The sequence below is a fragment of the Oenanthe melanoleuca genome, chromosome 22 (assembly GCF_029582105.1).
Source record: "Oenanthe melanoleuca isolate GR-GAL-2019-014 chromosome 22, OMel1.0, whole genome shotgun sequence".
NCBI classification, from domain to species: Eukaryota; Metazoa; Chordata; class Aves; order Passeriformes; family Muscicapidae; genus Oenanthe; species Oenanthe melanoleuca.
Genome location: NC_079355.1, coordinates 527,156 through 550,220, shown reverse-complemented (window position 1 = coordinate 550,220; position 23,065 = coordinate 527,156). Strand labels below are relative to the sequence as shown.

The 23,065-nt window shown below is 51.0% G+C and overlaps 2 protein-coding genes across 5 annotated transcripts in view; both read right to left on the bottom strand.

Annotated features, from left to right (window-relative positions):
- GFPT1 (glutamine--fructose-6-phosphate transaminase 1) overlaps nt 1-11,801 on the bottom strand; it is a 30,642-nt gene extending 18,841 nt beyond the window's left edge. For 2 of the 4 annotated variants that reach the window (XM_056508541.1, XM_056508540.1), the window contains exons 1-9: nt 11,721-11,796; nt 6,124-6,231; nt 5,523-5,630; nt 4,921-5,046; nt 4,351-4,409; nt 3,351-3,485; nt 2,564-2,625; nt 1,806-1,885; nt 244-297 (exon numbers count right to left, since the gene is read on the bottom strand). In XM_056508541.1, coding sequence (XP_056364516.1) covers nt 244-297; nt 1,806-1,885; nt 2,564-2,625; nt 3,351-3,485; nt 4,351-4,409; nt 4,921-5,046; nt 5,523-5,630; nt 6,124-6,231; nt 11,721-11,727 — 739 coding nt within the window. In that variant the 5' untranslated portion in view covers nt 11,728-11,796. Of the gene's footprint in view, nt 1-243; nt 298-1,805; nt 1,886-2,563; nt 2,626-3,350; nt 3,486-4,350; nt 4,410-4,920; nt 5,047-5,522; nt 5,631-6,123; nt 6,232-11,720 lie in introns of all 4 variants that reach the window. The other 2 variants (XM_056508542.1, XM_056508544.1) reach the window with 2 other exon arrangements.
- Nucleotides 11,802-13,021: 1,220 nt separating this feature from the next.
- NFU1 (NFU1 iron-sulfur cluster scaffold) lies at nt 13,022-22,588 on the bottom strand. The gene is made up of 8 exons (XM_056508539.1): nt 22,495-22,588; nt 20,974-21,080; nt 20,494-20,629; nt 18,661-18,727; nt 18,083-18,197; nt 17,825-17,888; nt 15,670-15,844; nt 13,022-15,016 (listed from the first exon to the last, which is right to left on the bottom strand). The coding sequence occupies exons 1-8, from the start codon at nt 22,539-22,541 to the stop codon at nt 14,969-14,971; spliced, it is 759 nt and encodes a 252-aa protein (XP_056364514.1). The 5' UTR covers nt 22,542-22,588; the 3' UTR covers nt 13,022-14,968.
- Between the last annotated feature and the right edge of the window lie 477 nt (nt 22,589-23,065).

Below are 23,065 nucleotides of genomic sequence, written 5' to 3'. Positions count from 1 at the left end.
CATGTGCTGAGCATTATGTCCCAATATTTGAAATGGGATGGGTGGATTTTCCTGTGTGCTGCTTGTGATGTTTCTGATCAAGAAGGAATTCTGATTCTCCCACTTCAGTTTCACTTCACTACATGGAAAGCAATAACCACATATTAAAAACACAATGCATCTTGGCCCCATTCATGATCCCTTTGCTAAGGAACTGGAGGATTTGTCTGAAATTTCAAGTGTTAGCTTTTCTCTGGTGGGCACCTTCCTCCATTTTTATGGATATTCCATCAAAAGAATGATCCATAGATGGTACAGCTGGAAGTGCAATTGGAAAAAAAACAAACCAAACTTGAGATAATTGGTAAAAAAACACAGTGTTACATAAATACATTAATATTACTGCTAATCATCCAGTCAAAAGGCAAAGCTTCTGGGATTGCTTCTTGCAGCAGGGATCAGCAGCTACTGTTAGGAAGCAGCAGGACAGGGCAGCAACTCCTGGGACCCCTGCACTGCCAGAACACAGGCCCACAGGGACTGAAGAGGCTCAGCCCCTCTGACACAGTGAACTACAGAGCAATCCTGAGCCACTTCTCAGCCTCAAGGGTGTCTGTGGTGGCAGAACATGTGTGAGAGCAGGATGGACAGACAGACAACAGGAACAGTGTCCCATGAAGGGACAGATGCTGTGGGGTGGCAGGGGCAAGGGACAGGAAAGGTGCGTGACAGAGCCCAGGGACAGGAAAGGTGTGTGACAGTGCCCAGGGACAGGAAAGGTGTGTGACAGTGCTCAGGGACAGGAAAGGTGTGTGACAGTGCCCAGGGACAGGAAAGGTGTGTGACAGAGCCAGGGGACAGGTAAAGGTGTGTGACAGTGCCAGGGGACAGGAAAGGTGTGTGACAGAGCCAGGGGACAGGTAAAGGTGTGTAACAGACCCAAGGGACAGGAAAGGTGTGTGACAGTGCTCAGGGACAGGAAAGGTGTGTGACAGTGCCCAGGGACAGGAAAGGTGTGTGACAGTGCCAGGGTACAGGAAAGGTGTGTAACAGACCCAAGGGACAGGCAAGGCCTGTGGCAGAGTCAAGGGACAGGAAAGGTGTGTGACAGTGCTCAGGGACAGGAAAGGTGTGTGACAGTGCCAGGGGACAGGAAAGGTGTGTGACAGTGCCAGGGGACACGTAAGGACTGTGGCAGAGCCAAGGGACAGGAAAGGTGTGTGACAGTGCCCAGGGACAGGAAAGGTGTGTGACAGTGCCAGGGGACACGTAAGGCCTGTGGCAGAGCCAAGGGACAGGAAAGGTCTGTGGCAGAGCCAAGGGACAGGTAAGGACTGTGGCAGAGCCAAGCCCTCTCATGTTTTTTCTTGAAAACCACCAGGCTCACCAATGCCAATGTGCCACACACAGAATAGAGACTGCAGCTCAACTGTTCTGTTTAATTTATTATACTGAACTACTCCAACAGCCCTGGCAGTGCCCAAGGCCAGGCTGGACAGGGCTTGGAGCACCCTGGGGCAGTGGGAGGTATCCCTGCCCACAGCAGGGGGGTTTGAACAGGATGGGCTTTAAGCCCCTTCCATCCCAAACCATTCCATGACTATACTTTATTCTACTACACTAAGATGTCTTTTCCTTGCAATAACTGGACAATTAAAGCTTTGATTACAGCACTAGAGGTCAACTTGAGGTACATGGTGGGTAGAACACATGGTTAAAAACCTGCTTGTAGAGAACCCTGTCTCACAATGGCCCCATGTGAGATGTGCAGGTGCATCTCAGAGCCCAGGGCAGGGTGCCAGGCCCAGGGGAGCTGCCCCACTCACCCGAGCGGTACAGGATGGGGATGTGGTCGGTGGAGAGCTTGTGCTCGCTGCGCACGCCGATCAGCAGGGGGCTGCCTCGCCTGCAGGACACACAGGGACAGGGACAGGGACAGGGACAGCCTCAGCTCCTGGGGACACCCCAGCCACGCCTCCTGCCCCCAGCAGCAGCTCAGCTGCACCAGAGCACAGCCACAGCCTCCCACAGCAGCTGCCGCTGCAAAGGTGGAAAGAGTCACAGGATACAGAACACGTGGGGAACCTGCAGCAGGTGAGAGAAACCCCTCCAGAGCCACTGCACACCTGAACCAGGCCTGCTCCTCACTGCACATCCCCACAAACAGGTCTGGCACTGAAGTTCAGCCCTGTGAGACCACCCCAGCTGATACTGGTGTTTAAAAGTGGGATAGGAAACCTGAACACGAGGCTGGCCCAAATTCTTGGACTTGTCCAAGTGCTGCCACAAGGGCAAGCACCAAGGAAAAGGTAAAAAAGGTCCCTTCAAATCATAACCAGAGGATACCAAAACAAAGCTGCTCCAGACCAGGTGTAGTACAGCTGGTCAATAAGAAATGTCAAAAATATTTCTGGGAACTTTCTGTTATGATAGATGGAAACAAGAGAAAGAAAATTAAAAACAACAACCACCCTCTCCCAGCATATACAGTGTGATGAGAATGATCTCAACTCACTCTTCTAACTTAGGGGCACAAAATCAAGTGACAGGGTGCAAGAATGTTCCTTCCCATGACAACACTCACCTGGTACCGACTGCCTGCCCAGGGTAATGAACACTCTTGAACACAAGAGCAAAAGCACCTTCCTGCAACAAGAGAAACAAACTGTTTATCCCTCCAGCTGAGGCCCAGGCACTCTTTCACTGCTCCTGTGTTTCTGTGACACAGAACAGACACCAAAGAGGTCTCACAGATGTTTCCAGAACCCTCTGTTGCTCCAGCCCCCCACCCTGGAAGGACATCCGTCCCCTGAGCCTGGCAGCACATCCTCAGCCACTGAAGGGTCTCCTGAACCCCTGGAGAGACACTCCTGGTTATCCAAGTGGCTTCTGCTTTACTTAGCTCAGGGTGCAGTGAGGGGGCCTACAGAGGCAAAGATCTGCTAAAAGCAGCAGAACTTGGGGGTGTTTGTTCAGGTGAGGTGCCACAAGTTCTGCCAGCAACACAAGCTCTTGGCCTGCTGCTACAAAAGCCCCTGGAAGGCAAAGCAGTGAAAACTCAGCTGCAGCTGTGGGGTGAGAGGTGACCTGTGGTGGATCCTGCTCCTGCACACCACCAGGCAGGGAGGCAGAGCAGCTCCCACCAGGGGTCAGCAGCATCCAGATGGAGCTCTGGGAAGGGCTGGAAGCAGCTCAGACTCTGCCAGGCAGGGGCTGGCAGCCTCCAGGTGCTGCCCAAGGACTGAGGCACTTCCCAGGTGAATTGTGACAAGTGCTGAAGGAAACAGCCGAGCTGAAGAGCCAGGCTCAGGGCAGGGGGGCTGCAGGGCTGGTTTGGGGTGGCTCTGTCCCCAGGCATGCCCCAGCATTACCAGCTGCTGGATGACCCTCTCCACCAGCGTGGAGAAGCTGATGTCGTCGCTGTCGCGATTGTCGTACATGTACTTGACCAGCTTGACGATGCTCTCGGTGTCCGTCTCCGACTCGAAGTCGTAGCCCTTGCTCTCCTGCAGGGACAGCCCTGTGGGTGCCAGCCCCTGCCACCCCTCCCACCCTGCCTCCCTTTGCTTTTACTACTGCCTTTCCTTCACACTGCCTTTCCCTTTTTCTTCCCTCTTTTTCTCATCCTTTTCCTTGCTCCTGCCTTCCTCCCACATCTTTCCTTTTTCTTTCCTTTTTCCTGCTCCTCCCTTTCTTTCCCACCTCTCCTCTCCTTTCCTTTTACCCTTCCATACTGCAGTTGTTCTTACTCTTTTTCCCTCTTATTTCCCATTCTTCACTCTGCTTTTCCTCTTCCTTTTACCTCCCTGCCTTTCCCTTTTCCTTCTTTTCACCTCTTCTCACACTTTCCTTCCACCTCTCCTGCCTTTTAAATGGCAAGAATATGAGGAGAGGAGGAGAGGGCAGTGAGTGGGAGTGTGAGGGGAGTAGAGGAGTGTGAGAGTAAAGGAGTGAGTGTGAGAATGTGAGGGGGAGCTGGGGTGGGAGGGACACAGGGAGGGGGTTTGAGTGGGAAAGACTCAGTGGGAGAATGAGTGGGGGATGAGGAGGGAGTGGAAGTTGGGAGGTGTGAGCAGGGTGGTGAGTGTGAATGTCAATGTGGGGAGTGGGAGTGAGGGATGTAAATGTGAGAATGTACTCACACAATGGGAGAGTCTGTGAATGCAATGGAAGCAGTGGGAGAGCAAAAATATGAGTGGGGGAACATGAATGGAGGAAGAGGTAACACAAGTGGGAAATCACTGCCAGAGATGAGTGAGGAGTGAGTGGGGAACTGAGTGAAGGAAGGGTGAGTGGGAAATGAGAGTGAGAATACAAGAAGGGGAGTGAGCTGGGAAAGGAGGGAGGGTCTCACCCCCCAGGGTCACTCACCAGGAATTTCTGCAGGTCCTTGTAGTTGGTGATGATGCCGTTGTGGATGACGATGAACTCTGGGGACAGAGGAAAGGCCCTGCTCAGCCCCAGCCTGGCAGCAGAACCCACCCATGGCACTGAGGGACAGGAGTGCTCCCCAGGACACAGAGGGGACAGTCCCCACCCTGGGACACAGAGGGGACAGCAGTGCCCCAGAGCTGGCAAACAGGGACAGCAGTGCCCCCAGAGCTGGCACACAGGGACAGCAGTGCCCCAGGGCTGGCGCACACAGGGACAGCAGTGCCCCCCAGAGCTGGCACACAGGGACAGCAGTGCACACAGGGACAGCAGTGCCCCCAGGGCTGGGGCACACAGGGACAGCAGTGCCCCAGGGCTGGGGCACACAGGGACAGCAGTGCCCCAGAGCTGGGGCACACAGGGACAGCAGTGCCCCCAGAGCTGGGGCACACAGGGACAGCAGTGCCCCAGAGCTGGGGCACAGGGACAGCAGTGCACACAGGGACAGCAGTGCCCCAGGGCTGGCACACAGGGACAGCAGTGCCCAGGGCTGGGGCAGGCAGCACTGACCATTGTTCCTGTCCGAGCGCTGGGGGTGGCTGTTGACCGGCTTGGGCTCGCCGTGCGTGGCCCAGCGCGTGTGGGCGATCCCCAGGTGAACGTCGAACTCGATGTCCAGGTCCATGTCCTGTTGCTCTGCAGCAGAAAGTTTTAGTCCTGAGGGGCTGTCCATACCCCAGGTCAGGACAGCAATGCTGACAGGGCCAGCAAATCCCACAGGACACAGAATCACAGAGTTGTCAAGGCTGGAAAAGACCTTTAAGATCATCAAAGGGGTTTCAGGGTACAGAAAACAGCCCTGCATTCCTCAGTCTGCCAAAACAAAAAACAGCCTTTAAGGAAGAATCTAAGCCTGAGCTGTCCTTACACAATCTATTTTACTTTAGTAGGATGCAACTCATTTGTCTTGGAAAAAAAACAGGATTTCTCTGTAACTTCACACCAGCAACCACAGGATCACCAGGATCACAGGGATGATCTGCACAGCTCATCCCTGAGCATTTACACCTGTGGGGCTTTACACACAAGTTACTTGGAAATTCGTGTCTGTGGGTAAAAGAGGTGACATTCAAAACACAAACCAGGTGAGAGGAGGAAAGGGAGATACCTACTGTGAACCTCTTCATCCAGAGCCTTCACTTTCCCCGTCTGTTTGATAATGTGGATTTTGCCAGCATTGGCTTCCCAGTCTTTGTCATTTCCACCATCCAGTCCCACACCTAAACCCACCATGGAACATGGAGAAAGAAGGTCAAGTGCAGAACTCATCACAGTGTTTTACATAAACAAATTCTGCCCTTTTTGATTCCTCCTGAGCCCTTTCTCCAAAAGCTGGCCCGCCACATAAAGGCAAGAAACCCCTTAGATTACAACCAAGTTTTCCTTCTATCATCTTGTATTTTTAGAGGGGAAGAGGGGAAGAGGGGAAGAGGGGAAGAGGGGAAGAGGGGAAGAGGGGAAGAGGGGAAGAGGGGAAGAGGGGAAGAGGGGAAGAGGGGAAGAGGGGAAGAGGGGAAGAGGGGAAGAGGGGAAGAGGGGAAGAGGGGAAGAGGGGAAGAGGGGAAGAGGGGAAGAGGGGAAGCTTATAGAAATTTGTACATTGAAGCTAATCCAAACCTCTGAGCACGGCACATGCAGCCTGTGCTCAAGAGCAGAAGGGGCAGAGAGCCCTGAGAGGCTGGCAGGCCCTGAGCCCAGCCCAGGTGCAGGTACCTGCAGAGTCATAGCCCCGGTACTCCAGGCGCTGCAGCCCCTTGATGAGCGTCTCCAGGATCTCCCGCCTCGTCCGGGGCACATGGTAGTTCAGGTAAGCAAAGATACCTGTGTGGGGAGAAGAAAATCATCTCCCACCAAAATCCCAGCTGGGGAGCTCTGTGTGAGCAGCAGGCTCCCACTCAGCAGCCTCAGAGCCTGCAAGCTCCCACTGCACCCCCAGCTCTGCTGCCCCAAGCACAGACATCAGCACAGCCCAGAGAGCAGAACTGCCCAAAACACTGGAAGCAACAGGCAGGGCAGGAGAGGGGATTGCCCTGTAAGGTGGAGCTGCACAACAGGATGAGCTGCCAGGAGACAGCACAGGGCACAGGAAACTCAGCCCTGAAGGTGAACAGGTCGAGTTCCCTGACGTGAGGCTGAAGAAGCAGAGAAAAGGAGCTCCTCCTCCCACAGAATAAATAAACCATCTCATGCAATCTAAGACTCCCAGATTAAAGCAGCTCTTTTTCCTGTAGGTTGCAAAGGAAGAGGAATTGTTATTTCTATGGGATGGCAAGGATGAGGGGTGTGAGGAACAGACTGGAATCACAGGATGGCAGGGATGAGGGGTGTGAGGGAATGCTCCATGACCATGGAATTCCAGGGATAAATGGATAAAGGGTGTGAGGGAATGTTCCATGACCATGGAATTCCAGGGATAAATGGATAAAGGCTGTCAGGGAATGCTCCACCACCATGGGATGGCTTCTGGCACAAGGACTGCAGCTTATTCTGACCCAAGAACTGGCTCCCTCCAGCAGGGCTGACTTTGGACACCTGTGTTAAGTCTGAACCCAAAACACACAGAGACTTGAGACGTTGTTTTCTCTGCAGATTTCAGCAAGTTCAGCCACACCTGAACTAAAATCCCCAAACTCTGACTGCTCCTCCCAGATCCCAAATGCTGGCAGTGCACAACAAAGTGGGCACAGAGTGGCAGTGGCTCCCCACAGGGAGGGGTGGCCCAGCTGGGAGGAGAGGGAAACCAGAGTGTTTATCCCTGCCTGTACTGCAAACAAACAGCAAACACCACCCAGAAAGGAGCCAACTTGGCATTTGTCTCAGGCACTGGAAACAGCTATTAATTACAGCACAAGTATATTAAGATTATTCATGAGGCCTGTGTAAAAAAAGAATCCAAGACTAAGAGAATGCCACAAAAAAATCCCAACCCTCCCAAAAAAAAACAACCCAAGGAATTCAGTGCTTCACAGAAAACAGAGACTATGAAAATCAAGGAAACCAGAAAAAACCGCAAATACAAATATTGCTGTGAAATATGGACATGCTCTTCCAAAAAACAGACCCTGGGAGATTCAGTTCTGATTCAGTTCAGCTTTTGGATCCTGAGAGGAAAACAGCTACAATGATAATGGAGATGCCACTGGGAAAATCAAATTCTAAGAACTCATCTGTGAGCAACACATTTTACAAGTGAGAAGGCAAGCAAGACAGGGACCTTTAAAACTCACCTTGGAGAAAACAGGAAAAAATGAAATAAAAATAGAATATTCATAACTGACATATCATTAAAGTAAAAACTGAGACAATAAGGCTTCTGTAAAAGAACACAGGTCTTCCTAAATGCATGACTTACTACTCTGCAGGCCAGAATTCAATATTTGAAGGCTTATCACCCATTTGTGGTACTTATCATGATGAACTACATGTAAGCAAACTTCATTTATTGGAAATATTTACAAATGTGTTTCATTTTCCCCTTTACAAACATCCTGTAATGATGTAATACTTCACAGTTGGGGAAAGTTGGAATCCCCATGTGGAAAACAGACCATCCAGGAATACCTGAGCAATCACAGCCTGTAAGCACTTCCCATTTAAAGTGCAGTTCCCAACTCCCCGTGTTCCAGCCTTGCCCTGTCCCTCCCTGAGCTGATACTGAAACAAACACAGCTCGAGACATGAGAAGATACCCAGTGCACAGAGCTTTGTCAAGAGCCCTCTCAGAAGTGACAATTTCTCCATCTTCGCAATCACTCAATGGAAACGTTGCTTGGGATGGAATTCCATCCCCCATTTCCCCAAGACAAATCCAAGGAGTTCCATCAGGGTCCCACATGGATGCCAGCTGCTGAAAATATAAAAACCTTGAGCAGAATGTTCCCCAAACCAGCCCACCAGGGGTTTCAGGCCCTTCAAAAAAGGAGTTTTGGTTTCAGTGCACTTTTAGATGCCCTTCCAACAATGCTTCCAGTACCAATGTCACACACACAGATAAAACTCTGTACCTCTGCAGAAGCAGCTGCACCAGGAAGCACTCCAGAAAACCAGGATCTATAATGCAATCACTGTGCCCTGAGGAGCCCTGAGCTGGAACTGGGGCTGAAATACACGTGGCACAATAAACCAACCCTGGGAACTTCCTTCTCGTCCAGCACTGGGAATTGTGAGCTCCCAGCTGCAAGAGCAGAGCAGCAAGGACACTGCAGGAATTCCCACCTGGCAGCCTCAGGAAACACAACACCCCAGTCTGGGACACACTGACACACCTCAGCACTCAACACAATTCACAATCAGAACAGCAGTGACACTTCACAGCAGAATAAAACATTTCAGCTGCTGACCTGACACAGGACTTTGCATGTATGGACTGGAAAGACCAATTCAAAGTATCAGACAACTCTTGAATCACACTAAGATCCACAGTAATAAGCTCTCTGTGCGTTTTTCTCAAGTGAAATACCTTGAACAATATAATCTAGAATATGAAACATTTCCTTTCTTCAGGTTTGCCTTAAACACCTTACCTGGGGAACCACCAGAACACTCATTCAACTGCTTCTGACACTCAGCTCTCTTATAGAGCTGATTTTTAATACTCAAGCATAAATCCCAGGCCTTCCTAACATCAGCTACATAAAGAATTCCCTATAAAGTAATTTTAACAGAATAACATTTTCAACGAATGGACACTATTGATTTCTAAAGCTGACAGCCACAATACTTTTTCTGAGAACTTTATTTTCCCCGTGAACTTTTTTGGAGCTCAGTTTCCTTAATTTCATGGCACGTTCACAGGCAAATGAAATGAATCATCCCTCCCAGGTAAATGATAAATGTCTCAAGATACATGAAGGAATTGCTTTTTGTAATCCCTTTCCTACAAAAGTAGAAAAGCCTTCAGGCTGGGTTTACTTCCAAATTCCTTTTTCTATTACTGTTAACTCATTTCCATAGACCTTGTTATCCAACTCCAAGGAATCCTTTATCCCAGAATTGCTGGAGGAGCTCCTGTTGCTGCTGCCCTGCAGCTCAGTCCCTGCATCCCAAAACATCCCTTTTCCTGCCCACTCTGAGAAGCACAAGGTCAGGCCCAAGCTCACTGTCACTTATGTCTGGGATCTGCCCAGGGGACAGCTGACACTCAATTCATCACCTCCAGGCTGGGAAAAAGCAGAACAGAACAACATCCACTCTGTGGGGATCCACTGGACACTTCACTGCTGCCCATGCACTCAGCTCCCTCTCCAGCTAAAAACAAACAACCAGAGCAGCACCTGCAGGGACTGCTGTGGGCCCAGCCACTGCTCCAAGGCAGACACCAGGCACAGCCAGGCAGAACAGCTGTGCAAGGGGCATGTCCCCACTGACATACATGTAACCCCAGAACCAGAAACTCCAGTCCTTTCCTAAGACCATTTTTATCTTCAGTAACCACCAGCAAACCAAGACCTGAATTCTACAATCCCTTTTTGTCATTAAACCAGCCATGCCATAGGACAGGTTTCCTGATTTACAGAACCATCTGGGGAGCCTGGCTACCTTGCCAAACCTGTTCCCTGAGCTACTTCACTGAACTGGTTTGGTGCACTCGGACCAAAGCACATCCACCTCACACCTGGCCAGCTGTTCAAATGCAAGTGTCAAACACACAGCCAAGGACAAACCCTATTTCACTAACAATATCAGAAACAAAGCCCAGCACACCCAAGCAGTATCAGGACTCTGAGGCTGCTTTACCTGCCCAGCAGCACGAGCCCATCAGAACAGGGGATGTGTAAGGTCACAACCTGGACATGGGGCTGAAAACCCTGTGCTGACAATTCCAGTCTGGAAGCTGCTGAAGCTCTCCCTTCAGTATCACAGACTGAGATATCTGAGAATTCAGGTAACAACAGCAGCACTGTCAGATTTCTTTCTTTTAAAACTCATCTCCACAACCACATTTCTGTGTGAACTGGATGAAACTCTGAACGCAGATGGGCACCCACCAGGTTAAATCCATGTCTATCCATCCCCACCTACAATTCCATGACAAATGTTGTGTCTGAGGGTCGAACACCACACCAGGCCCTGCAGCTGCCACAGCCTGGGAAACCAGGGCCCTCTGCTCCAGACAAACCCTCCTGGTTCCCTCTGGTGAGGAGAGACAAGCCACTCTCACTCCAGGATAACCCCTGACACCCAGAGCAACAGTCAGAGACATTAATCCCCAGGGCTCTCACTTTCCACAAAATGTTTCAGTATCCAATAAGAACTTCACTTGTACCAAAAAGCGGAGAAACACCTAAAATCCTGAACACAACAGGGGAACTGCTCAGTGTCTTTCAGGGCTTACCAGGGCAGAAAAGACAAAGAGCACAATGTTAATATTGCACATTTCAAAAGCCGGACCTCAAATAAGGCAAGCTCGTGGCACCAAAACCATCCCTATTCTTGCAGCAAGCTATTTATAATAATAATTATCCTTTCTATTCTTAGCTTTGCTCTGCTTTGTACTTTCAACACGAATGAACACGGCGTTAAACGTGAGCTGAGGTGTGAGTCTGACTGATTCTCCACAACTTGACAGCTCGAAGGCAATGCCGGTTCCATCCCACAGAAACAATGAGAGAAATGGCAACTTGCACATTAAGTGTAAAACCCACAGTCTCGCTGAGAGCATAATTTTGCACACAAAAATACAGGAAAGGAAAAAAAAATAAGGTAGTGTGGAAAGAAGATACGAAAATCCAACAGATCGCTGTTGCATAAATTTCCATGGAAAAACATGAAGACGATGGGATAGGAAGAGAAAGGATAAATGACATTCTGCGTGAAAGGATGAGGCAGGGTGGGAAGCGGAGTGCAGAAGCGGAGAAGCGAGAGGAGAACCAGAACCAGAACCAAAACCAGAACCAGCTCGGGCTCGGGCCAGGCCGGAGCCGCGGCCCCTCCGTCCCAGCCCAGCAGAGCCAACCCGGACCGACCTGCGGCCAACAAATCACCGGGAGCTGTATCGCCAAAACCACCTCCCGAGTGGGAACGGTGGCAGCGACAGGAGCGGAGCCACGGCCCGAGCAGGGTGTCCGTCCCCGCAGCGCCGAGCCAGCCCCGCCGCACGGCCCGGGCGCCGCCGCTTTGTGCGCGGCCGCCGCATCCCCGGAGCCCGGCGACAACCCGCCCTCGGCCGCTAACGCGGAGCGAGCCGCCCCCGCGCGGCTCGGGATAACGGGCCGGGCCGCCCCTCGCCCCCCGCCCCGCCCGGCCGGGCCGCGCCGCGGCCTCCCCGCACCGCACCGCGCCGGGCCGGGCGGGCCCCGGGCGCTGCTCACCGCACATGGTGCGTCCCGCTCGGCAGCCGCGCTGTCTGTGGCGCCGGGGCCGCGCCCCTCGCGCCAGGCCCGGCGCAGGCCCGGCCCGCCCCGCCCCGGGCCGCGCCCGCCATTGGCCGCGGCGCCGCCCCGCCCGCGCGCCCCGGGACGTGGCAGCCGCTGCCGGGGCCGCGTCCGCCGCGGGGCCGGGCCCGGCCGGAGGAAACGCTCCGGCACGCGGGGGTGGGCCCGTTCCCCGAGCCCCCAGAGCCGGGCCGGGCGGAGCCGCTTCCCAGACCCTTCCCGGTAATTCCCAACCCCGGACAGCGCAGGGAAGATGCTGCCCCCGGTCATTCCCACTGACGCCAGGCAGGAGCAGCTCCCGCGGGATCATCCCCAGGCGTGTCCGCAGCACTCAGCGCCTGGAGATCACGGGGTGAGCGCCCGGGCTGCTCCGGGCTGGGGCAGAGGAGAGCGGCCCCGGGAGGCTCCTGTGACACCGGCTGCCCCTTCCCAGTCCACGGCCCGGCCTATGGTTCATACTCGGGCTGTCAGATAACAGCACCCATTCAGAAGCAAGAGAAAGAAACCATTAAGATGAATCTGCAAAGCAAACTGGGACAGGCGTAACTGACCAAGGCGTGTCATCCGTGCAGCTGGAGAGCTCAGTGATGCACCCCCACCAAACCCTGCCTGGAAAATTATTAAAAGCCTAAGGCTACAAAACAGCAACGCCGTAAGAAAAATACCATTCATTCCACTTTATATTACACTAAAAAGTCAATAGAGAAATATTTCCTTAAAAACACAGAAAACAACACACAACGTCAGGACACTCGAAAGAACCGGGACGGGGAACACTTTGCAGCTGCTGCCAGGACCTGGCGGGACACAGGGCACGGGATGTCAGCACACGGGGAGCTGCAGGCAGCACACAGCACGGACACGGAGCAGTGAGGACACGGGATGTCAGCACACGGGGAGCTGCAGGCAGCACACAGCACGGACACGGAGCAGTGAGGACACGGGATGTCAGCACACGGGGAGCTGCAGGCAGCACACAGCACGGACACGGAGCAGTGAGGACACGGGATGTCAGCACACGGGGACTGCAGGCAGCACACAGCACGGACACGGAGCAGTGAGGACACGGGATGTCAGCACACGGGGACTGCAGGCAGCACACAGCACGGACACGGAGCAGTGAGGACACGGGATGTCAGCACACGGGGACTGCAGGCAGCACACAGCACGGACACGGAGCAGTGAGGACACGGGATGTCAGCACACGGGGACTGCAGGCAGCACACAGCACGGACACGGAGCAGTGAGGACACGGGATGTCAGCACACGGGGACTGCAGGCAGCACACAGCACGGACACGGAGCAGTGAGGACACGGGATGTCAGCACACGGGGAGCTGCAGGCAGCACACAGCACGGACACGGAGCAGTGAGGACACGGGATGTCAGCACACGGGGAGCTGCAGGCAGCACACAGCACGGACACGGAGCAGTGAGGACACGGGATGTCAGCACACGGGGAGCTGCAGGCAGCACACAGCACGGACACGGAGCAGTGAGGACACGGGATGTCAGCACACGGGGACTGCAGGCAGCACACAGCACGGACACACCGGGAGCAGCCGGGCACGGACCCCGGCCCGGAGCGTGCCTGGCAGCGCTCTCCCCCGCCGCTCTCGGGCCTTTTCTCCCCTCAGTGCTGAAGCTGGACCAAAACCCGGCTCACGCCCTGATTTCCAGGAGGCTGCCGATTTCCCACCTTTCCCTGGGAAGGTGAGGGGCAGGAACACGCACCCTGCGGGCAGCCACATTAGCGCTGCTCCCCTCGGGCTCAGCCTGCCCCGCAGCAGGGAGTTTTGTCATCAATACGCTGGTACCATGTACTTCATCTGAGAGGAAACGATTTCCACATCCTCAGAGGTTAATTCAAACAACTGTGGGTTATTACTGAAAGCTAAAGAAATATATATCTAAAATATTCCTTTTCAAATTTCTACCAAGTAAGAGGTAGTTTATGGCTACCACGTGCCGATGTGGTGCTATAGAGGAGATTCTCCAGCAGCTGAACTGATCCTGTTTAGGGACTCGGTGGAATAGTTACATTGGCAAGGAATGAAAGAGGGGAACACACCAGAGGCTGTCAAGCCAATCATGAGCCAAATGAGGACCACAACTCAGGTCCATGGTTTAGCACAAAGAATGAACAGAATTCCTGGTCACAAAGCCCTCTGCTAAAGGCACCAGGAAGAAATCATTCCTCCACACAGAAGTAAACACAACTCCTTGCAAAGGCCCATTTATATATTCCAACAGCAAACACTATGTATGTTCTGTATGTCAGAACAGCAAACACCTCTCTGCCCTGTGTGCAGGACTGGAAGGAGCCCTGCCCTGCTCTGCACATCCCCCAGAGGCAGCCAAGCACAGGGCCGGAGAGCAAACAGGATATGGCAGGAGCAAACACAAGCACAGCCCCTCCTTCCCTCTGCCACCCTGCACGGGCAATCCGTGCCTGCCAGCACTGCACCCTCCTCCTGACGCTGAGAAATCATGCATGTTAAACAGAACACTCACAGTGCCTGAACGACTTTACTGCTACATCAGCTAATTAGTCTCTCTACTTACTGAAGCTGATTAGGATAATTTGTTTCCAACATTTACTTTAGAAGATCCGATTTTTATAACAAACTTACTTTGTTTCTGTTGCTATGGTTTGCATGGTAACAATGAGCAAGGAGGTAACTTTGCACAAGCCATGGCAGTGTTACGTCCCCCAAAATGAACAGCTGATGTTACAGGTTATCTTTCACACACACAGATTTGATAGGAATCAGCAGCTTTTTAACAAGACTTGATAAAATTAACATTCCTGAAGCTCCCATTTACAGAGTAAGGGCAGAGAGTCCTGTCAGTCCCGTAAGTTGGAGGAATAAACATCTAATATTGCTATAGCACAAAAAAGTCAGGGAACTTCTGCCTTCTCTTTTTTTTTAGTATTGAAGTTTCTGTAACAAAAAACAATAAAGAAACACATCACTGTTTTCTGAGCCCACCATTTCTTTCTAAAGACATAGCACAAAGTAGAGAAAAAAAATTTTTTTGTAATACAGGGCATTTAATAAATTAGTGGATGAACTGCTTGAACTGATGGTACATTCTTACAGTAAGTACAGCTGTTTTTCTGACAAGGTGGATTGGTTTACATACACCAGGAGGTAAATGTTTATTTGCCACAGATGATGAAGCTCAAGTAGAATTTGCTTCTTTCTCCACGTCATCATCGTCGTCAACAACCTGAAATCAAATCCAGAAGTAGTTTAGATAAACAGTTTAAGCTCTCAGTCCTGCAGGATTTATTACATTAAATCCCTGCTGGGCCCAAGGAGAACAGCAGTTATTCCACACCACTGAACGACAACGGGCTCAGGAGGAAGGCAAGAAAAAGCGGCAATCCAAAATGCCAGGAGGCATTGAGCTTTAATTACAGGAGCTGGCCAGGTTGCCACAAAGGCCACAAAAACAATTGCTCCAGAGAACAGGTATTTCATGAGAAAGCCAAAGAATCTGCATTTCAGGGGACAAAACTCATTGCTTTTTATCACCAAAGCAACAAAGGTATCAGCAACCAAGTGTGTCCAGCTCTGGGCTCCTGGGCAGAGGAGGGGTTGGCACCTGAGGGGAGCCCAGCAAGGGTCACCTGCCTCCCTCTGCCACCAGCATCAGGCAGCCCTGCCCCAGGGCACTGCTGCAGCACCCAGGGCTGCTCCCAGGCAGGCCCAGACTCCCTGCTGAGCTCCTGAGCTTGGCCAAGATACAGCTGCTGACTTGGAAAACCTGCATCTAAGCATGCCTGGTTTTCCCTAACTGCCAACCTGCTCCCACTGAAAAGGGACAAAGAGCTCCTTTTGCACTGGAAACCAACCCTCTGTGAAGTGTCCCCGACCCACCTGCTCAACGCCTTCCACCTCAGGGATGTAGAACTGCAGCATGTTCTGGATCCCGTTCTTGAGGGTGATGACGGAGCTGGGGCAGCTGGTGCACGACCCCTGCAGCTTCAGCTGCACAATCCCATCCTCAAAGCCTTTGTAAATAACATCACCACCATCTTCTTGCACTGTGGGCCTGATGGAATACAATGTTCAACTTAAAGCTTGTGGAGCTGAAATATGGATCTTTCCCTCAGTAAAGCAATATTTAATACTCACAAAAAAATTGTCAAGATAGAGGGATTTAGTCAGTATTTCTCTACAACCACTGGTTCACATTTCCAACAACTCCTGCTGTGTGGGACTATCTAACATAGAAACTTTTTCTGGGGGACAGCAGGCAAACCATTTTTGCAATGAATGCAGCAGTGTATGAAGGAATCACTGAAATTTCAGGGTAAAGAGTGAACACCCTGGAGCAGAGCTCAGCCTGCACACACACCCTGGCCTGCCTGAGGCTCTGTCCACAGGCAATCATTGCCTCAGTGACTGCCAGCAGCTCAGGGGCGTGTCCCCCTCCTGCAGTGCAGCTGTCACCTGTGATAAGAAGCCCTACTTCCATAAATAAATACACAGCTCTCCACAATTTGCACAGGACAGAAAACAGCTCCAGCTATAAAAGCTTCATCCTGCTCAGGGGTGAGGAACCAGCTCCTGATCAGCTCCCCCCAGTGCCACGAGCATTTCTGCAGCCTGCTCTCCCTGTGCCAGCCACAAATGCCCAGCATTGGAGCTCTGTCCCCATAGCAACATGTTTCCAGACCAAGTTAAAACCATCAAGTTACTCTAACAGAAGCTCTTTATACTGATTTCCAAAATAACTCTCTGAGAACTACAGTCCTAACAGAAAAGTCTGTGAACCTGACACATTTATAAACTCACCACAGCAAATTATCTCCATTCCAGAAAGCCAAAGATCATGATATAAATACCATGTCTCTTACTTGAATTAAGTTTTTGACACACTACAGGACCTTCCAGATGTACATTCCCTCCATCCTGCACCTTCTGACAACTTCTCTGCATTTAATTTTGATTTGCTAGACAATAAATGCTCTGTGTGTAACCTGATTTATGGGTAACTTCTTAGAAAACCCTGCTATAAAATGAAGGGAGATTCAGAACTACTGCTATTCTCATCAACAGCTTCTTGGTACACTGATGGGTCCAGGGGGAGGAGATTAGAGAAATTAAAAGATAAGAAAACCAGAATTTTGGGCAGAAATTCTGTGCATGTTACAAAAGAGCCCTGGGAAATCAAGGACTGACACACCCCAGGGAGTACCCAGCAGGAGCATGAACATTTCTCACAGCTCTATCCAACATTGTACTTGGCTTCTGGTTTCAACACTTAGTACCAATGTTTGAGAAAGATGTTCCAGCTTATTTCTACTTTTCTTGCTTTTTCAGGAAAATTAAGCAGCATGTGTCTGCTCTGAGATAAAGCAGGTTCTGGTTTCTGGTTTGTGAGCTGGGGAAGATGTCACCACCAGATATCATAAACATATCAGACATCTCCCCTGCACCTCACATGTCAGGATGCTTACTGCTTTCAGTTCACTTTGGAAGGCAATTCATGAGCACAGAAATACTCTTCAGGTAAACAACATGATCCACAGCCACTCTTGAGACTTCATTAGTTACCACCAGTTTCTAAATTCAAGCTGTGTTAAAGCACCAATAAAATCACAAGAGTGCAAAGCCAAAATGTGTTGAGGGCAAGGATTTTCCAGTAGGAAATCTTCCTTTGGAGTATAAACTACTTTGCAATGCTTGGAAAGGAAGGACAGAACAACTGTGACTGACATCAATAGAGAGAGGTGTCTGTAAAAGCAAGCCTGTGGTGTTCCACCCCTTAAAGCAGCCAGGTTAAAGCCATGGACCTGCCCAAGGCACTGTGGAGAGTGAGCCCTGCTCTGAAACCACTCAGCAAAGGACCCTGCTCAGGACAGGAGCTTCAACAGCAAAAGCAGCTCTGGCCAGTTCTGCACTTGAACCCCTCCACATCAGATGCTGAACCATGGAATCACATTCCCAAAGAAAAATGCACTGTTTCCTAAATAAACCCAAATCCCAAGACTAACTCGCTCATCCAGCAGCAATGCTCCCTTTTCACCTGATTCTTGTATCCAGCAGCTCCTTAATCATCAGTACAACTTCATCATCTTCTTCTGAAGCAGCTTGGGAAAAGAAAAATGTGCAAGTCAGAGCACTGAGAGAATTCCAGGCTGCAAATGCCTGCTTGGTTTCATCTTAATAGGTTTTAAATTTAAATTCTCCTGCATGCTTTTCTGAGGGAGGAGTGGCAGCTCTTGTGGATGTCACAAAAGCTAAAGCCAAAGGCACACCTTGGCCTCTCCAAGGTCTGATTTACCTGTATCTGTCCTGGGTGCCTCATCTGTAACTACAGGTAAGCCAGAGGCAAAGAAATCCATTATGGCTGCATAAATATCTGGTTTCAGCAAGTTCCAATCCAGGTCTTCACTCTCCTGTGAGAATCAAGGGGGAGGGAAAAAAGAATGAAGAAGAGTACCTGCCTGCTTATGCTACATTATACACAGATTCTTGTATTAAAAATGGCATCATGGACCCTCACATTTAGTGCACAGACTGGACTCCATGGTCTGTCAAGTCCAGCTTTGCCAAAGATGTTCAGTCAGGCTCAGATTGTGACATGTAAAGAAAGGTCTCCTTGTTTGCAAGCCAAGCAAGTGCTTTTAAAATATTAGCTAAAAAGGTGTGAAAGTCTCCAAAATAGGTTATTATTCAATATTTTTATCAACTGTTTCAGAGACTCAAGATTGTTAATTTACCATTCCCTGAACTAATTTTTTTTTATATTAAAGATGCTCCCTTTGGGCACTTGTGTGCACTTCTCAGGAAGTTCACTGAGCCTGGCTGGATCTGCTCTGTGGCCATTTCCAGCTCATCTTTGAGCACAGCTCTGCTTACCTTGGTGATTGTGATGAAGTCTGGCCCAAAGAAAACACTTTTAACTCCTTCAATCCGGAATAACTGTCTGTTAGGGAAACAAGGGGGGACATGGGCAAAAATGCACCCAATCTGACAAACTGAGTTTTAATTTTAACAATTAACAATATGGTTAACCCAGAAATTTCATCTACATCCAAAAAATTAAAACTGTGGTGAACTTGGAGGTCAATAAAATGTAAGGCTGTAAGAGTGTTTTTTTGTAATTATGGGGGGGAAAATATATTCTCTTGAAAGACTGGAAAACATCAAAAATGCAATGAATGAAAGAATCAGAAATCTTACCACAGAAGTATGTGTAATGGAAAATGATAAAAGTGATTTCACAATACCCACTTGAAAGAATTTCTACACAAGAAACAGAAGTATGTGCACTGAGCATTTACATCAATAAATCAACTGGATTTTGAAAAGACTTAAACTATGGAATCATACAAGTGCACCAAACCATCTGAAATAATTAAATAATTCTCTTCCCTCCCTCTCCCCTAAGGAGCTTTCATTAATTATCTGGAATGTTTTATTCCAAATTATATTTAAAAGGGAATTCTATTCCGTTTTAAAACAAAGTATCCCACTTAGAAAAACCATCATCTGGGTTCAGTGGCACACAGAGCAGACAGGTTTTCCCATGATCCTGCACAGTGCACACAACCAAGCTGGTCTGCACTGCACACATTGCAACACAAACAGCATCTTGGATAAAAATGTCTATTTGCAGACAGATGACAACAAAAAGCCACTTTCTGTCACTCCACTCTGCAACCTGATGCACCTTGGCACAATGAGATCCTACAGCTTCAGCACTCTGCTAACACGTTGTGATGTCCTCAGAAACTTTTCACACAGGATTTATTACTGCAAGTCACAGAGCTTTGCCTGCAAAGATCCTGTTTGCTCTCAAACAGCCCTGCAAGAGACCTCTGGAAACAGCAGAGCTGTGTGTTTGATAACCCCCAGCTCCTGGAGGGAATGCCACAGCACACAGTTCTGCTTTTACAGAGACTTCTGCCAAGGCAGCCAAAGCTGCTGGATCTCCAGGGGAAGCCACAGCTCTAGGTCTCACCCCTGCCCAAGCCCTCCCACCCACAGAACACACACAGTTTATTTTCAGACTGATGGGAAAGCAGTGACACAAAATGGATGCCTCCAAATATTCCCAGAGACTCATGCTGGTGCTCCAAGCCCCTTCTATGCCAAGAACTGATTCTTACTCCAGAGGCTGCTTTTTGGTTACTGAAAGCTGCATTCCCAAGACCTGTTACAGATCCAGCCCAGAACAGTGACCTTTCTTTGAGTAAAGCATAAATCTTTAGTGAAGGAAAAACCCCCTGATGCTGAAGTTCAGGGTAGTCCCAACACCTGCCAAAGCGAGCTGCTGCATTTATTTCAGAGTATTTGGGGGCTATTCACTGACTGCTTCCCAATTCTAAACAGTTCCATGATTTCCAAGTAACTACTTGAACAAAGAGTGTTCTGAGGGGATTAATTTGAGAAATGAGGGCCAGAAGTCTCACTGATGATGCAGCACACAAATACTGATTTGTAACCCCTCTCAATCCAACTGCATCAACCAGACCATGGTGCCTCCTGCCATGCCAGAGCTGTGGGGAGTACACAAACTGCTGCAGCAACAACCTTCCCAGCTTTCATCTTAGGCAGCACTAAATCTCAAATCCAAGCAAGATGCTCCAAAGGAGGAGCAGAACGATCAGAAGTTGTGCTTAAAATCATCAGCTGTAGACACAGAGCCCAGACCAAGCCCCTAACCAACCACGATGTGTTTAATGGTACCTTGCTAAAGGTGAGCAATAGGCTGCAGCTGGTGTGGAAAACTCCATAGTCCTGGACTCCAGCACTTCCCTCCCTGGAATAAACTTCAGGCTATTTGGATTTGGTGTGTCCTGAGTTTGAATAAACATGCCTCTTACTGCAAAGACAAGAACAAAGAAGAAAAGTAATATAATCAAACCCAAGGAACTTAAATGAAAGTCAAATCCTGATAGCTCAACAAGGCCAGGGTGATCCCTCTGCTCCAGAGAACTGCAGCCCAGGCAGCCACGAGACTTTCAAAACACACCCCAAGAATCCAGAACCACAGGGCACAGTGTGTCCCAGGAGACAGCAGGATAAAAGGAACCTTGCCTTAGCTTCTTCTGCTAACTTTTATTTACTAAAAAGCATCATCCTCAGAATGAGCAGCAAACTTTCAGCACTACCACGGGACATAAAATCCCCCAGCTGCTCATCTGTTCATCTTTAACTGGGATTTACCTGCACGATGCCATGCTGCAGATGGAAGAGATGGTTTTTTGGGCAGAAGCTGGTGGAAAGGCTGTCGAGCTGTCAGATTGTGATGTTTTAACAGCACATGACAGAACCTAGAGAAAAACAACTTTACTGACAATTCCCAAATTCCACATTTGCACTGTCCCAGAGAAAGAGTATTGCAGATGCTTTTAGCTGCCCCAGGATTCAGGAAGACACACCTGGGGTGGTGTCATTGGCTCAGACAAAGGTAAAGGGGGGAGAGCAGCAGGGAAGAAAAGAAAAAAACATTAAAAGGAAAAGCAAGACAGAGTGATGGAGTAACAGGCTTCAGTTTCACAGCTGTGAAAACCTGATTTCTGTAACTATGTGCACAGCCAACAGCATCAAGGTATTTCAAAGCAAAGTGAATTTCAGAAAACGAAAACATAACCTACTTCACATCACAGATGAATTATTACATACTAAGGATCAACTATTATCTAGTTCCTCTCCTCCTTATCAGCTGTATAGGAGGAAAACTGATAAACTCAGTAAATACCATCTGCAGGCAGGTTCAGTTAGAGGCTGGCTCTCTCTGGGGGTCATAAACCAGAACACAAGCTCTGCACACAGGCCCATAAACCTCGAACATGGAAGAGGAGAGAAGTTCTGTCTCAGGAAATGAACATCCCTGCCACGAGCACAGGACACAGGACACAGAAAAGATCTAAACCGTGTCATCTGCTTACTTTTGTGGGCTCAGGAGCAGGCAGCAACCACAATAAGGAACGTCCCTCAGAAGTTCCCTTTAGCTAATAATGATTATATCCTATTTTACAGTGCCCAGCCCTACAGGATCCTCTAAATTCCCCCTTACTGCTTAACCTTGAGCAAAGTGTGAGGGAGGAATTTCCCTTTATTTCATGGCCCTGAAGATACAGGAATGGGGGTCTGGAACAGCTCCTCACTGCCTGATCCTGTGCACACGTTGGGGGGCAGAATTACCCCTGACTGCAGGTCCTGAGCGTGTGAGGGGAAACAATCCCGGCTGCACTGTCCTGAGCCGGGTGTGTGTGGGGAATTAACCCTCAGTGCAGGTCCTGAGCACATGTGAACAGAATTAACCCTCAGTGCGGAGCACAGTGCACACGTGAAGGGAATTACCCCGCAGTGCAGGTTCTGAGCCCGGTATGGAAGGAATTACCCCTCGGTGCAGGTCCCGAGCCGCGTGTGGGGGGAATTTCCCCTCACGACTCTCCTAGGGTGCGCGCTCAGGAGCTGCGTACCGCCACCAGCTCGCGGCTGGAAAAGGGCTGAGAAACAGCCAGGAAGAAGCGTCAGCCCTGTCGGCGGTGGAGAAAGGAAGGGGAAGAGCAAGGAGCACCCGGGGCGGCCCTGGAGGTCGCGGTGCCGCTAAGTGCGACGCGGCCCCGCTTTCAGTGGCGCGGGGAAGGGGCGGGAGGGGCTCCCTCCGGGAATATGCCGCGCTCCCTGCGGGAAAAAGCCGTGCGGGGCAGCGGGAGCCGCGGGCCCGCGGTCACCTACCGCCCGCCCAGCCCCGCCGCCGCGCACAGCCGCCGCGCCGCCGCCATCTTGGCTCCCGGGGCCGCGCCCGCCGCCGCCCGCGCACGGCGGCGCCCCCTGGCGGCAGCGCCTGAGGGGACAGCGGCCATGGCGGCACCGGGGCGGGGCGGGCACCGGGATTGCGGGGCACCGGGATTGCGGGGCACCGGGATTGCGGGGCACCGGGACAGCGGGGCAGCGGGACAGCGGGACAGCGGGACACCGGGGCAGCGGGACAGCGGGACAGCGGGGCAGCGGGACAGCGGGGCAGCGGGACAGCGGGACACCGGGGCAGCGGGACACCGGGGCAGCGGGACAGCGGGACAGCGGGGCAGCGGGACACCGGGACAGCGGGACAGCGGGACACCGGGGCAGCGGGACAGCGGGACAGCGGGACAGCGGGACAGCGGGACAGCGGGGCAGCGGGACAGCGGGACACCGGGGCAGCGGGACACCGGGACAGCGGGACACCGGGGCAGCGGGACAGCGGGACAGCGGGGCAGCGGGACACCGGGACAGCGGGACAGCGGGACACCGGGGCAGCGGGACAGCG